The sequence below is a fragment of the Siphateles boraxobius genome, unplaced genomic scaffold (genome assembly GCF_051911475.1).
Source record: "Siphateles boraxobius isolate OS27281-9 unplaced genomic scaffold, OSU_SipBor_1 19, whole genome shotgun sequence".
Taxonomy (NCBI): Eukaryota; Metazoa; Chordata; class Actinopteri; order Cypriniformes; family Leuciscidae; genus Siphateles; species Siphateles boraxobius.
Genome location: NW_027508799.1, coordinates 13,134,483 through 13,149,217, shown reverse-complemented (window position 1 = coordinate 13,149,217; position 14,735 = coordinate 13,134,483). Strand labels below are relative to the sequence as shown.

Here is a 14,735-nt window from a genome sequence, read left to right as displayed (position 1 = left end):
TCGGAAGTCAATTCATTTGAGGGGTCTAATCTTCTTGGAAAAGTCCTTGATGAATCGGTGATAGAATGCTATGAACCCAAGGAAAGTTTCATTCTTTCAAGTTTTTTGGGATTGAACAGCAGCTACCTTTTCAGGATACGATTGGACCCCCTGGTCAGAGATTATATGACCCAAGTACTTTACAGAGGATTGTGCAAAGACACACTTCTCTGGGGCTAGTTTTAGACCGTAGTCCTTTAGCCTGTTAAGAACTCTAAACAACCTTTCCTCATGCTCTTCTAAGTCCTTGGAGAAATTATGTCATCAATGAATTCAAGGACCTCTTTGAGATTTATGTCAGTTATGCATTTCTCCATTATCCAATGAAAGGTACTTGGAGCATTTGTCACTCCCTGCGGCATGCGATTAAATTCATAATCTTTGCTTTGTCCTTCTCCTCTACCTCAATTTGGTAGTATCCAGACTTTAGGTCGAGTACTGAGAATCACTTTGATCCAGTTAAAGCCAAGAAGGTGTTCTCCAGTTTTGGTAATGCATCTCCTATTGTAGCTCAGACAACATTCCAGACTCCGCCTTCAGCTTGATCGGCTAACAGCCACCAAGTGGACAGTTCTAGTTGAGGGCGGTAAGAAACGTGGTCTGTTTACATCAATAATGCTTGGTGCCATGATACTGTGGTAGTCTGCAGACATTGTTCTCTCCTTGTGTCTTCACAGACATCTTTAAGATTTCTCTGAGCCAGGATGTTGTCCCCACATGCTTTAAAGCTACCACAATTATACCAGTTCCCAAGAAACCATCCCCATCCGTCTTTAATTACTATCATCCTGTTGCACTGGCTTCTATTGTCATGAAGTGCTTTGAACAGTCATGCAAAACCACCCCCTCCCCTTCCTGGACCCTGTTGGATTACAAATTTAAGATTCTGTTTAAGATCTGCTGATCTTATGTCCTCCTTGCATAACATAACAAACTCAGGCAGAGTACATTGAATATAGCTTTTAAAATTATGATGATATAAGCTGTTAAGCAGAGTTTCCAGCAAGAGATTCCTGCCAGACGTGTTCTCTCTATTGTAAGTTAAATGAGTCAGATTACTGAGATTCTCACCCTTTGTCTTTAAACAATCAAATTGCTGAATCACTTTCTTGAATTGAATTTCAGAAATTCAACCTTCTGTGTCAATGTTCAGCATCAGCCAGCTTGGTCTGCCCTCCCTTCAGCCAAACCGTAATAGATTAGGCATGACCTTTCAATCTTATTTACATTCAGCAGCCGACTATTGGCGGTAGATCCTTTTCCTATTTAGCACCTAAACTCTGGAATAGTCTTCCTAACATTGTCCAGGAACCAGACACACTGTCAGTTTAAATCTAGACTAAAAACACATCTGGCATGGCATAGCGTAACTCCACCCTACCTCGTGGGTATTTAAGGAAGTACGCTGGCAATGTCGATCGCAGCATCATAAGGTGGACTAGAGTCTTCCGAGGATGAAGATTCGGCTGCCGCCTTGGGGTGTGCCAGCATTGTCCGAGTCCGACCCGGAATTGACAGCCATGCTTTCCCGGGCCGCTACGAGCATCGGACTACAGTGGAACCCTCCACCCTGTCCTGAGCGCTCTCGGTTGGATGATTGGTTCTTGGGGGATGCACAGAGAACCCCCCCTACGGTTCCTTTCTTCTCGGATGTGCATGAGGAGGTCACGAGATCATGGAAGTCCCCGTTGTCTTCCCGTGGTCGTTCGACAACCTACTCCGCCTTCTATACCCTTGACGGGCCGCGGCTAAAGGGTACACTGGGATTCCCCCTGTTGAACGCTCTGTTGCGATGCAACTGTGTCCTCAGAGTCCTTCAACACGGCGTGTTGATTCTAAGCACCCCTCCAAGGCCTGTAGGTTTTCGTCTACCCTGGAGACGAAATCATACAGAGCTGCGGGGCAAGCCGCCGCCTCACTGCATGCCATGGCCATCCTTCAAGGTCTACCAGGCCAGGATGCTCAGGGATATGCACGAGGGTGGAGCTGACCACGGGCTCTTGGATGAGCTGCGTGCCACCACCGACCTTGCTCTCTGGGTGACGAAAGTCAACTGGGACTTTTCTGGGACTCTCTCAGCAAACTCTCCCCCATGCAGATACCTTTTCTCGGTATAGAAATCGTCAACATGTGTGCGCAGCTTACGAGCGAGCGCGTGCAGTCAGCATGCAGCATATGGCATCCACAGCAGCAGCCACACCGCTCGGACTGCTTTATATGAGACCGCTTCAGCACTGGCTTCGCAATCGAGTCCCGAGATGGGCAGGCAACAGGGCACGCTCCGGGTACCAGTTACTCGGGCCTGCCATCAGACCTTCACCCCGTGGTCTAACCTCAGCTTTCTACGGCCCGGAGTACCCTTAGAACGAGTTTCCAAGCATATTGTTGTGTCAACATATGCCTCTGCCGCAGGCTCCTGGACAGGACCCCAGCGCCTCCTGCATGTCAATTGCCTCGAGTTGCTGGCAGTACAGTTCGCTCTGCACCGCTTCCGGGCGTTGCTCAAGAGCCAACACGTACTAGTCTGGACAGACAACATGGCCACAGGAGCGTACATCAACTGACAAGGTGGTCTACACTCCACTCCCGCTCCTCATATGGAGTCAGAAGCATCTGAGGTCGCTTCGAGCCATTCACATCCCGGGAGAGCTGAACCGTGCAGCCGACGAGCTCTCACTTCAGCCACTTCCTGGGGAATGGAGACTCCATCCCCAGGCGGTTCAGCTGATTTGGGAACAGTTTGGCGACGCACAGCCGAGTTTTGCATCCCACGACTCTTCCCATTGCCGCTTGTTTTACTCCCTGACCGAGGGTTGCTCAGCACAGATGCCTCCTGCAAGTATGCGTTTCCCCCAGTGAGCCGTGCAAGATCAGGGAGGACGAGGAGCAGGTCCTTTTGGTTGCGCCTCATTGGCTCACCCGGATTTGGTGGAACTGGTGCTCCTTGCGACAGAAAAAACCTTGGAAGAAACTAGACTCAGTCAGGGGGCCAGTTCTACTCTGGCCAGATGAACAAACATGGTGTGGTTACGATTCCAAGCTTGATCACAAGTCAGATTGTGATATATCAATATATCATTCAGAATATTTCATCCAGATCCTTCTGCTTGAAGATCGGGGTACATCAAGCCTGCATATGGTGGGAGAAGGAGTCGAAGCCTGCCATAGTCTGTGCAGAATGCATAGTTTGTGCAGACTATTACAGTCAAAACTAATGTGCTAAATAGGAAAGGGATCTACCTTTTTCGCCTGCAGTTGATTTTGATATTCTAGGTTAATACCTAGAATATCAAAATCAACTGCAGGTGTAAAAGGTAGATCCTTCAACTGGCCAGAATTTTCAGATTGCAATAGACGTGAATGATTATAATGCGTTACAAGCTCGCTCAAGTACTGGGGAGTAAACCATGTAGTGCTTTCTTAAGTAATTAGAAGGATTTTAAAATATATGCAATGTTTAATAGGGAGCCCTGAGTTTCAGTGTTTGCAGAACGGGTCTAATATGGTCATACTTCTTGATTCTAGTAAGAACTCTAGCATGAGTTGCTCAAAGTGAATCACAATCAAAACACAACATCAATAAATAGAGATAAAAATACATAGAACTACATAAAACAGACACAGTTTCAGTCGGAATCTACATGAATACATAGAGATAAAAATAAATAAAACAGACACAGTTGCAGTCGAAACAGCTCCTTGAGTTCTCAAATAGCGTTGTAGCACGGCATGGTCATTTGTTATTTAACTCCATTTTTAAGTTACTGTCCAAAACAAAACCCCGATTTTTCACACTGGATTTCATAAAACCAGACATGGGGTTGATTTGCTCACAACATCACTGCCAGGGCCAAACAAAATTATCTCGGTTTAATTTGTATTTGACTGTCTCACTGGCACATAAATCTGAGTATCATCCGCTGACCCTTGTGGGTCTCCATTGTCCAATGATAGAAAAATGTAATTTAACACCTTGACCAACACTGTCTCAGTGCTATGGCTTTACTTAAATCCTGATAGAAAAGGCTCAACTATTGAATTCAATGTAATATAAGTTTGTAATTGTTTAAAGAACACTTTTTCAAAAACCTTGGCTAAAAAAAGGTAAATTTGAAACCGGTCTGAAATTAAAGACAAATTCAATTAATTTCAAAGACAAATCTGTTGTGTTTGGTTTATTAAACTTATTGGGAAGTAATTATATGTAAAGAAATATGTAGACCTTAATGAAGGGACATAGAAGGTTTTGAATGAACTGCCTCCAAGTGATTCGTTTGGAGTTGTGAACTGTGAAAACATAGCTCTTGTCAAAACAGTACCAAAGTGTTTTAAAAAAAACTGTATTATGTTCATTTGTATTCTAATATTTAAATATGAGGTAATTATAAATATATAAAAAATATGAGGTAATACACACACACACACACACACACACACATATATATATATATATATATATATATATAGTGTATTACAATCAATTAAAGACATACTTCCAAAAATATTATAAACAAACATTTTATCAGTGATTTTTGCATATTATGCAAACTCGTACATCAGTCATATAAAATCAACTAGTATTAACATGTAACATGTAAGTAACATTCAATCATATAGGAGTATACATGACTACAAATTCACAAGTGGTATCATGCACTGAATGACATATCTGCAACAAAAGCTGCGGGGTAAAAGTCAAATGGCATCACATCTTATGACCACATATAGTGCAAAATACAATAGTGATTGGTGATATAAAGAGGCACTTGAAAACACAGAATGACAGAATAAAGTGAACGTGAGTTTTTTCAAAAAGTTGGAACAATGAAAGTACACACAACCTCCTGTAAACCTGAAGTGAAGTACAAGATAATTCCTTGTCATGTTGCTGTACTTCTGAGGGATAAAAGCAAACGCTACATTTTGCATATTTGTTTTCTTATACATGTGTGTGTGTATAAAATAAAGGTCATTGTCATTACATGAGGTAGAGTACTAATATATTCTATTAGTGCATTTTAAAAAGATTCAAATTGTATGCACTGTTTTAAGAAGTCACTGAATCTATCAGAAATGTTTAACATGTGTGTTTACAATAAATGCAAATAATAATAATAATAGTAATTAATTACCTGAACAACTTGTTGACAAATCTGTCTTTAAAAAACTGAAACTGGAATTCTACTTAAAAAATTCTGTTTAAATTGCAGTTTCATATTTCAGCATGTGGGTTTGGTTTAGTGGCTTAATTCGATCTTCCTGACAGCAGTTCAAAGGGCTTTAAGGCTTTCTATTTATTGTAGAGCAATTACTTTGGTTGACTGCATCAGCTGCCTCTTTAATACCAAACAATTGTAATAATTTACAAATGGCTAATTGAACAAATTAACACATATTTTTTGGAGTATATCACACATGCACAGGACAAAAATACAGTATTGTAAAAAGTATGGTACAAATTGATGGAAAAAATTGATGGAAAACATCTTTGCAATTTTTGCTAATACTACAGGTAAGATAAGAAGACAAATGTAGCTTTTCAACATATACAATTTCCCCCCAATTTTTCAAGACCGAGCCTCATGCAGAATAATAGGAAAAGTGGTCAGACACTCCTCAAACAATATTTCAAGGGCAATATCCATTTAAAAACATTTACAAAATGTCTTTTTACATAACTTCAAAGATATCGAGGCATACCTTGTGTTTGCTAGTAACTCTGTAATAATAGTCACTTTTATTTTACACCCAAATTTATATGCTTCAAGAAAAACAAGAATGGCTCAGGTTAAACATAACTTTTTTTTGTAATATATAAAAATGGGAATATAAATAACAAAATTGGGACAGAATAATGGTAAGACATTGTTAGCCAGCACTGATGCCACTTAAAAGGATCAATGCATTTTGAATTTGAGAAATGTAAAAGTTTATGATGTCACCAAAAAGTCCTTTTGTAGTGCATTTTTGTAAACGTTCACAGTACTTGCTTATATATAAATAAATGTATGTATGTATATTCAGTGCACAAAAAAAAAAATCCCTAACATTTTTAAATTTGACAGCATGGGACAAATTATAAGAAGTCATTTAGTTTTTAGTTTAGTAATGCATTCAAAATGCATTTGATTGATTTAGCAAGAGAGTGAATGCTTATTCAATGACTGGAATTCAATTGCTTCTAATTATTCAAATGTTCTATAAGATCTGTATTTGGATCTAATTTAAAATAGTCATGATTCCATGTTGTAACAATAAAATCTGTAGAAGTACAAGAGGTTAAGATTTTTAATAGGTATATATATATATATATATATATATATATATATATATATAGCCTATTAAGCCTAATTTTCTGGTCAGTTAGGAGAGCTACATGAACAAATATCGTATGTACATTTATACAAAAAAAAGTCCAAGTAATGTTTACTGTCCTGGTGAAGCTTTGTGATGAAGAAATCTTCTTTTTGACACTCTGAAAAAGTCTGAAAGAGAGAAAAGAATTATAGCATTTTTAATATTAGTTTTTTTTAACAATGCTCACATCAGTCTGGCTTTAACCCATTGAAACTGAGAATGTAAAGTGTGTGACTGTATACCTGTGATGTTTGCTTGTCTGCGTTTAACCCCCAGCAATGCAGCCTTTCTCTTCTCTGGCTTGGTTCCACTCAAAGTTCCTCTGGTCCAAAGCTCCAGATATTTCTCTGTGGCCTTTGCTTGAGACGTACAAGCGCAGGATCCTCCTCCAACTGTTGCTTCTACCATTTGCTTTGCCATACCGGGCCTGACCACACAGCTATGGTAGAACGCTGGCACGTCCTGGCACCGCAGCTCTTCCCACTCAACGCAGCCGGGGACAGGCTGGTCCCTCTGAAAGTCAAAGTTCCAGCGCTGTTTGGCGTTCTCCACGCTCATGTAGAAGAGCCTCTGGAAGTCCTGCTGCAACTGCTGGTGGTCCACAGGGCCAAATAGGTTCCGCCGAATTACTGCTGCCTGAGGTTTTATGTCCTCCTCCTGCCTGTCCAGCAGCCCAAAATCACATGCAGCTGGTGTCACAGACATGTTCCTGTCAAACATGGACAAAGGAGAGAAATGCCCCAAAAGTAAAGGCATTAGAGTACATTTGTCAAGTGTTACCTGCACAACACTTTTCTACATCATTTTCACATCATACATTGCTCAATGTATTCGAATCCAATGGCATTTTGGTGATGGTATTACACACACAAATGTGTGGACGAGGATAACTGACTTCATGCAAAGGCATTCAGACATTTTAATTGTGATTTAAGGGTCAGATTACTTTTGCAATCACTGTGTATATGGGTAAATGATAAATATAACAGTTCAACATAAAGATGCGGTTTACAAAACCAAGTTCTTACACTGTAAAAAATTATTTTCCTGATTTATTATCACAACTATCTTTTGTCAAATAAACTTAGATGATTAATGTGGTTCAGATAACATCATATTTTGAGTTTCTATTAATTAAACCAATTTCCTCCTTTGTATTAACTCAATTTTTTAATTTCAATTAACTCAAATTTTTAAGGCAACCAGGTAACTTACTTTTTTAAGTTAAACCAACAATATTTTTTTACACAACATGAATATGTAGGCTTAATTTGGTTTTCAAAAACATTTATGGCAACTAATACTTTTTATTAAATTATTTAAAAATGGTAATACAAAAACAATTTTTTTTTTTTTTACTTTTTTGAATGACTTCAAACTGTTCCACTGTTTTGTTTAAAAACATATTAATATCTATTAAAAACTTCCTCAGGATGGCATACCCCCCAAAATATAAATCCAGAAACTAAACTAAAAGCTGTATTGTGTTTTTAAATAAATGTAAAAAAAAATAAGCGGTTTATAAATAATGATCTAATATCAAATTATAAATATAATAATCGAATGACGCACTTTGTCTTGTTTTTTTTTTACTGACGCTCCATTTTTACAGTGTGCTTCAAAGAGGCGTACATGAATACAATCAGAACTTTTAATTAAATTTACTCTGCGATCGCACTATTATAAACCCATGAAGGAGAAAATTGTGAGTGAGACTTGTTTATATCGAAAAAGTAGGCGCGGCACGCCTATCAAATCACTAGTACACTACACTACTACACTTCACGAGCACACGCGCACACAAGAACACAACAGGAATGACTGACACCTCCTGTTCCGTCACTCATTGCCAAATACCTTTAAAAATCGTTACCAATAAAACAGAAGTATTTCAAATCCCCCTCTGTATGTCAATGTAAAAAAAAAGAGTATATATATATATATATATATATATATATAGATAGATATAACTCACCATTCGAGTAAAAGCAGAGCTCTGTAAATCCACAGCTGCCGTTACTAATGTACTTTCTAATGATAGAAACTGACGACCTGAACTGCAAACACGACAGGAGAGCGATGCTCTCAAACTCATCTGACTGCTAGTAAGTTGTTTGTTATGATGGCAGGACTGCCCACAGTCACGTGACACACACAACACTACAGCATTCAATAAGTACATTTATGTAACGCCAAGTCAAAAACAAGAAATTATCTACTTAGTGAATTGCTAACAACACAAAATAGTCAAACTATAGCAATAACCTTTTGTAATAACCTTTCCCACGTCTTAACCTAACGTATCGTCATACACATGTGGAAAGTAGGTCAAATCCCCCACCACAACCCCCCCGCGCGCGCACTGGACACAAATTCAGTGTTTTTCTCCTGTCACGTTCAGCTAAGGCACGCGGCCAGGAACTCCAGTCACGTTGATCTGCAACGTGACAAGGAGGAGCCACACACTGCATTTGATTTTCCTCTGCTACGATGAAGGGAAGGGATAGAGAGCAGATACGAATCAATAAATATATATAGAAGTAAAATAATGCCAAATGTTTTTGAAACAAAAAGCCTGTTGAATTGTACTACTTGAAAAAAATATGCATTGCATTAACCCTGCTTTCATTTTAATGCATTTGTATTTTTAGGGCTTGCATTTTTATGGGCTGAAATTTAGCATGGTTGAACATTTAAGCTGTGAATATTTAAATTCAAAACATTTCAAACACATTTTCAGTAGTAAAATTTCAATAATCCATATTCACCTTTCATATTTCACTTCCAAAATATTCAAACTGATTAAAAATACAACCTATAATGTTCAACAGGCGTTTTTCACTCCATTTTATTTCGCTCTGCAAACTCACTTCCACAAATTCAGTGGTTCAAATTCTACAGTAAATTCAACGATGACATCCAGGAACTGCAGGAAAAGCAGTAGATTACCGATCATAATCTCCATCTGCTGTTAGTCGATCTAACCAGCAGGTGTATATATATACAGGTCCTTCTAAAAAAATTAGCATATTGTGATAAAGTTCATTATTTTCCATAATGTAATGATAAAAATTAAACTTTCATATATTTTAGAATCATTGCACACCAACTGAAATATTTCAGGTCTTTTTTTGTTTTAATACTGATGATTTTGGCATACAGCTCATGAAAACCCAAAATTCCTATCTCAAAAAATTAGCATATCATGAAAAGGGTCTCTAAACAAGCTATTAACCTAATCATCTGAATCAACTAATTAACTCTAAACACCTGCAAAAGATTCCTGAGGCTTTTAAAAACTCCCAGCCTGTTTCATTACTCAAAACCGCAATCATGGGTAAGACTGCCGACCTGACTGCTGTCCAGAAGGCCATCATTGACACCCTCAAGCAAGAGGGTAAGACACAGAAAGTAATTTCTGAACAAATAGGCTGTTCCCAGAGTGCTGTATCAAGGCACCTCGGTGGGAAGTCTGTGGGAAGGAAAAAGTTTGGCAAAAAACGCTGCACAACGAGAAGAGGTGACCGGACTCTGAGGAAGATTGTGGAGAAGGACCGATTTCAGACCTTGGGGGACCTGCGGAAGCACCATCACCCTCCTGGAGCATATACAGGCAAGAAATTCATTAATTCACGGAGACTGTAAAATTATTTTCTTTTCAATAAATCATCAACATCTTAACCTCTGTTGATTCTCAGTAGGAACTTCTGTAGACGTATGACAGAAATAAAGTCAAACTGTTAGTGATAAGTGAAGCTGATGCTGTTTTTGTTGTTTAACTCTCCTCTGCTGAGATCTTGAGAGATCTGTTAGTGTTTAATGTTCTGCAGGGATATTGTCACGGAACGGTTGAACGGAGACGAGGATACAAGAGCAGGATGAGATTAGGTTTATTAAATAATACAAAATAAAACAAGCTATAAACAAAACAACCCCGAGGGGGAAAACAAGAGAGGTTTCAGGCAAAAACAGGTAACACAAGGAAACAGGAAACATTGACAATGAACCAGCACAGGACTACAAACACAGGGAGGCTAAATAGGGGAACAAACAAAGGAGGGTAACGAGCAGGACAGGTGGGACAGATTAACCAATTATCTGATAACAAGATGGGCGGGGTTAGACAATAGACAGGAGAGCACATGGCACAAGAAATAACAAGACAGTCATGTGCTCACAACAGACCAGAAACACAAACACATGACAACGTGACATAACCCCCCCTCTACGGAGCGGCTACCAGACGCTCCAAGACCCACAAAAAACAAACAAAACAAGGGTCCAGGAGGGATCTGGAATGGTGGAGGATCAGGGGGAGGGGATGGGGGGCCATGTCCATGGAAGGGAACAGAAACAGGGGGTGATGGTTTAGCCGGCGGCCAGGGCAAAGCAGACAGTCCATCGGGCGACCAGGGCGAAGCAGACGGTCCATCGGGCGGTCAGGGCGAAGCAGACTGTCCATCGGGCGGCCAGGGCGAACCAGACGGTCCATCGGGCGGCCAGGGGGAAGCAGACGACCCATGGAGCGGCCAGGGCGGTGAAGACCCCTCGGGCGGCCAGGGCGGGGAAGACCCCTCGGGCGGCCATGGCGGTGAAGACCCCTCGGGCGGCCATGAAGGTGAAGACCCCTCGGGCGGCCAGGGCGGTGACGACCAGGGTGAAGACGACCACTCGGGCGACCACGGCACAGGAACAGAACCCGGTTCAGGAACAGCAACAGACACTGGCTCAGGAACAGACACCGGCTCAGGAACAGACACCAGGATAGTAATAGCCACAAGGACAGACACAAACACAGAAACAAACATTGGCTCAGGAACAGCAGACACTGGCTCCGGCTCAGGAACAGCAGACACTGGCTCCGGCTCAGGAACAGACACTGGCTCCGGCTCAGGAACAGACACTGGCTCCGGCTCAGGAACAGACACTGGCTCCGGCTCAGGAACAGACACTGGCCCCGGCTCAGGAACAGACACTGGCCCCGGCTCAGGAACAGACACTGGCCCCGGCTCAGGAACAGACACTGGCCCCGGCTCAGGAACAGACACTGGCCCCGGCTCAGGAACAGACACTGGCCCCGGCTCAGGAACAGACACTGGCTCCGGCTCAGGAACAGCAGACACTAAAGGTCTGAAGGGCGTCTCCAGGATCCGAGCTAGACGCTCTAAATAGCCGATCAGTGCCCCACCGGCCACAAGAATGGGCATCTCCCGAGCTGTCTCCGACTGGGCAGACGTGGCGTGAGCCGTCCCTGTCTGGGCAGATGTGACGTGAACCATCTCTGGCTGGGCAGACGTGACCTGAACAGTCTCTGACTGGGCAGACGGGACGTGAAAATTCTCTGACTCGGCAGATGTGACGTGAGCGGTCTCTGGTACGACCTCCGGAAAAACGGCGGGCTGTTTGGGCACGGCCTCCGGGTTCTCAAGGCGGCTGGAGGTCTTCCTCCTCCTCCACTGTCTCTGACGGCGATGTGCAGACTCTGGGCTGGAAGGAACCATCTATGAAGGCCCTACGCTGGACGGAACCATTGGCGAAGGCTTCAGGCTGGACAAAACCAGCAGTGAAGGCAAGCAGCAAATCGCCTATGTAATCTCTGTCTTCTCTGGATGTGCTATTAAGTGGGCACAGACCATCTGGTACCAAGACAGCCATCTCACTGACTCCTTGGCAGCTTTACCAAACCAACCACAATATCTCTGTCCATGGACATATCTGTCATCCATGGGCGATTACGTTGTCCAATTCTGCACCCTAGCGGCTGCAAGTGGGTGGAACAAAGCTGCTTTAATCACTGCCTTTCGACAGGATCTTTCCCCAAACTTGAGATTACAAATGGCGATTTATGATGATGCTATGGGACTAGAGAATGTGATTCAACGATCCATTTGTGTAACCCAACGCATTTCAGCATGTCACCAAGAGACATCACCACTGCAATCCTCTATTCACCTCCTAGCAAGCTTATGCAGGTTGACTCTTTCCATCTCACCCAAACAGAGCGAAAACGACGAATCCATAACAACTTGTGTCTGTATTACGGATCGCTCTCCTCAACCAGTGGTGCAGTTCAGTTGATTAGTTGATTATCTCCACCCTAAAACGCGCCACAGTATCAGTGACTACTCCTTGATGTTCTGTTTCTTGATTACAGTTCAGGCCCTCATCGACAAGGAACTTCTCAAGCATCTCTGGATCAAGAAATTCCCCTGTTTAGAAGCCCTGAACATCCTATCCATCTTGGGTAAGCTGCTGGGTCGAGGAATCATCAGTCACTGTCCACCACCCCTAATGCTCAGTATTGGTCAAGTCAAGTCAAGTCACCTTTATTTATATAGGGCTTTTACAATACAAATTGTTTCAAAGCAGCTTTATAGAGATAACAGGAAAGTAAAGTTGTAATAGTATTGTTAAATTCAAAATTAAATGTAAAATGTCCCCAACTAAGCAAGCCAAAAGCCAATGGCGAATGAAGGCGAAAACCTGCATAGGGAGGAAATCTCGCTTATGGTGCTGGAAGCCTCAACTGCGAACATAATCCTGGGTGGACATCACCCTGGCAACAGATACACTCACTTACCGTTTCCTGGGCATCTGGAGAGATAACTAAATGGAGTGAGTGCTGCTTCGATCATTGTCTACAACTTCCTCAGAAGAAATCTTAATCTAACCCTCCTGAATGTGCTGTCAACAACATCACCATCGCCGAAAGTCCTGAAGAGCAGTCAACCGTGAGATTGTGCCAGAGGAATATCAGGCGTTCCAAGATGTGTTCAGCAAGCAGCTGGCAACAACACTTACACCTTGGCCATGGGACTACAAGGGTAGAATCTATCCACTGCCGATCCCGGAGACGCAGGCCATGGAAGAATATATTGCGGAGGCACTCAAACTAGAGTTCATCCTACCATCTAATTCCCCTGCCGCTTTTAGCTTTTTCTTTGATGGACCTGCGCAGCGCATACAATATTGTACGTATCAGGAAGGGCGACGAGTGAAAAACCGCCTTCATCACCCAATCCGGGCACTATGAGTAATGGATTATGAGGTACAAGCTGGCTAACTCAGCTCTAGTCTTCCAATGGTTTATGGATGATATGTTACAGAGATTTGTTATCATTTACATCAATCCTCATATACTCCAGAAACCTAGATGAGCACTACCAACACCTTGTGCAGGTCCTTCAACGCCTCGGACACTACTTGAAGCTGGAGAAATGCAAGGTTCATCGGCTATCCGTCTACTTCCTGGGGTACATCATCGACATATTCTGATGGACCAGGGGAAGGCTCACGCTGTCAGAAACTGGCCACAACCTACTTCTATCAAAAAACTGCCACAATTTCTGGGCTTTGGCAATTTTTATCATCAATTCATTGCCAACTTCCGCCTGATTGCCTCTGCTATTTTCACAGATTACACTGTCACTGGCCCAAGTCTCTGTCCTGGAACCCAGCTGCCACCGAAGCATTTGAACAGCTGAAGGAAGCCTTTTGCACCACTCCTATCCTCAAACACCCCGATCCTGATTTACCCTTCGTTGTTGACGTGGATGGTCAACATGGTCAGGGCGAACAAACCCCGCTTCATCCACATGCCTTCTTCTCTCGAAAACGGCGGAGCAGAATTATAACATTGACAACTGTGAACTTTTCGCTATCAAACTAGCTCTAGAAGAATGGAGACACTGGCTTGAGGGAGCAAAACACCAGTTCCTGGTAATCACGGATCATCGTAACTTGGAATATCTGCAGAATGCATGCCGTCTCAGTCCTCGCAAAGCCCGGTGGGCTTTATTCTTTACCCGTTTTGATTTCAAAGTTACTACCGTCCAGGTGACAATAACATCATACAGGTAGTTAAGAGCCTGAACTTGCTTATTGTAATTCGGAAATTAGTGCACATGAGTGAAAAAAAATACAGCACAGAAGAATGTATAATTTAGCGTGAGATTTCTTTGTTGAGCGTGAGACCGTGAGATTGAGGCTGAATGCGTGAGTGTCACGCCAGATGCGTGACAGTTGGCAACCCTGTAAAAGCATGTAAATTAAGACTGTAATATTGACTTAGCCTACCTGTTGAGGAGAAAGCAGGCAACTTCAGCGTCTCTTTTGAAATCTTTCTCCTGCATTAACGTTAGCTCTTTCCACCTGGAAAAAGCTATCACGACACTGACTCTTGTTTTTTGTAATCTCCGGTAACGTTTCCTTTAACGTTCAATTTTGGACTTTTTTGGCGACAAGGATTTCTTCTCCTGTGGCTCGGCATAAGTATGGTATGCCATTAAAAATAACAGTGCAATGCAGCCTTTTAAACTTGCCGGGGCAGTGAAGTGCCT

General features: G+C 42.2%; 1 protein-coding gene across 1 annotated transcript; it reads right to left on the bottom strand.

Moving 5' to 3' along the window:
• Window positions 1-4,541: 4,541 nt before the first annotated feature.
• On the bottom strand, window positions 4,542-8,493 carry cdkn1d (cyclin-dependent kinase inhibitor 1D). Its single transcript, XM_077233889.1, has 3 exons — window positions 8,372-8,493; window positions 6,639-7,105; window positions 4,542-6,524 (listed from the first exon to the last, which is right to left on the bottom strand). The coding sequence occupies exons 2-3, from the start codon at window positions 7,099-7,101 to the stop codon at window positions 6,466-6,468; spliced, it is 522 nt and encodes a 173-aa protein (XP_077090004.1). The 5' UTR covers window positions 7,102-7,105; window positions 8,372-8,493; the 3' UTR covers window positions 4,542-6,465.
• Window positions 8,494-14,735: the final 6,242 nt, after the last annotated feature.

Coding starts and splice junctions, on each gene's coding strand:
- cdkn1d (XM_077233889.1), bottom strand. CDS start 7,101: ATGTCTGTGACACCAGCTGCATGTGATTTTGGGCTGCTGGACAGGCAG. Junction 6,525..6,638: donor CAGACAAGCAAACATCACAG/GTATACAGTCAC, acceptor TCTCTCTTTCAG/ACTTTTTCAGAGTGTCAAAA.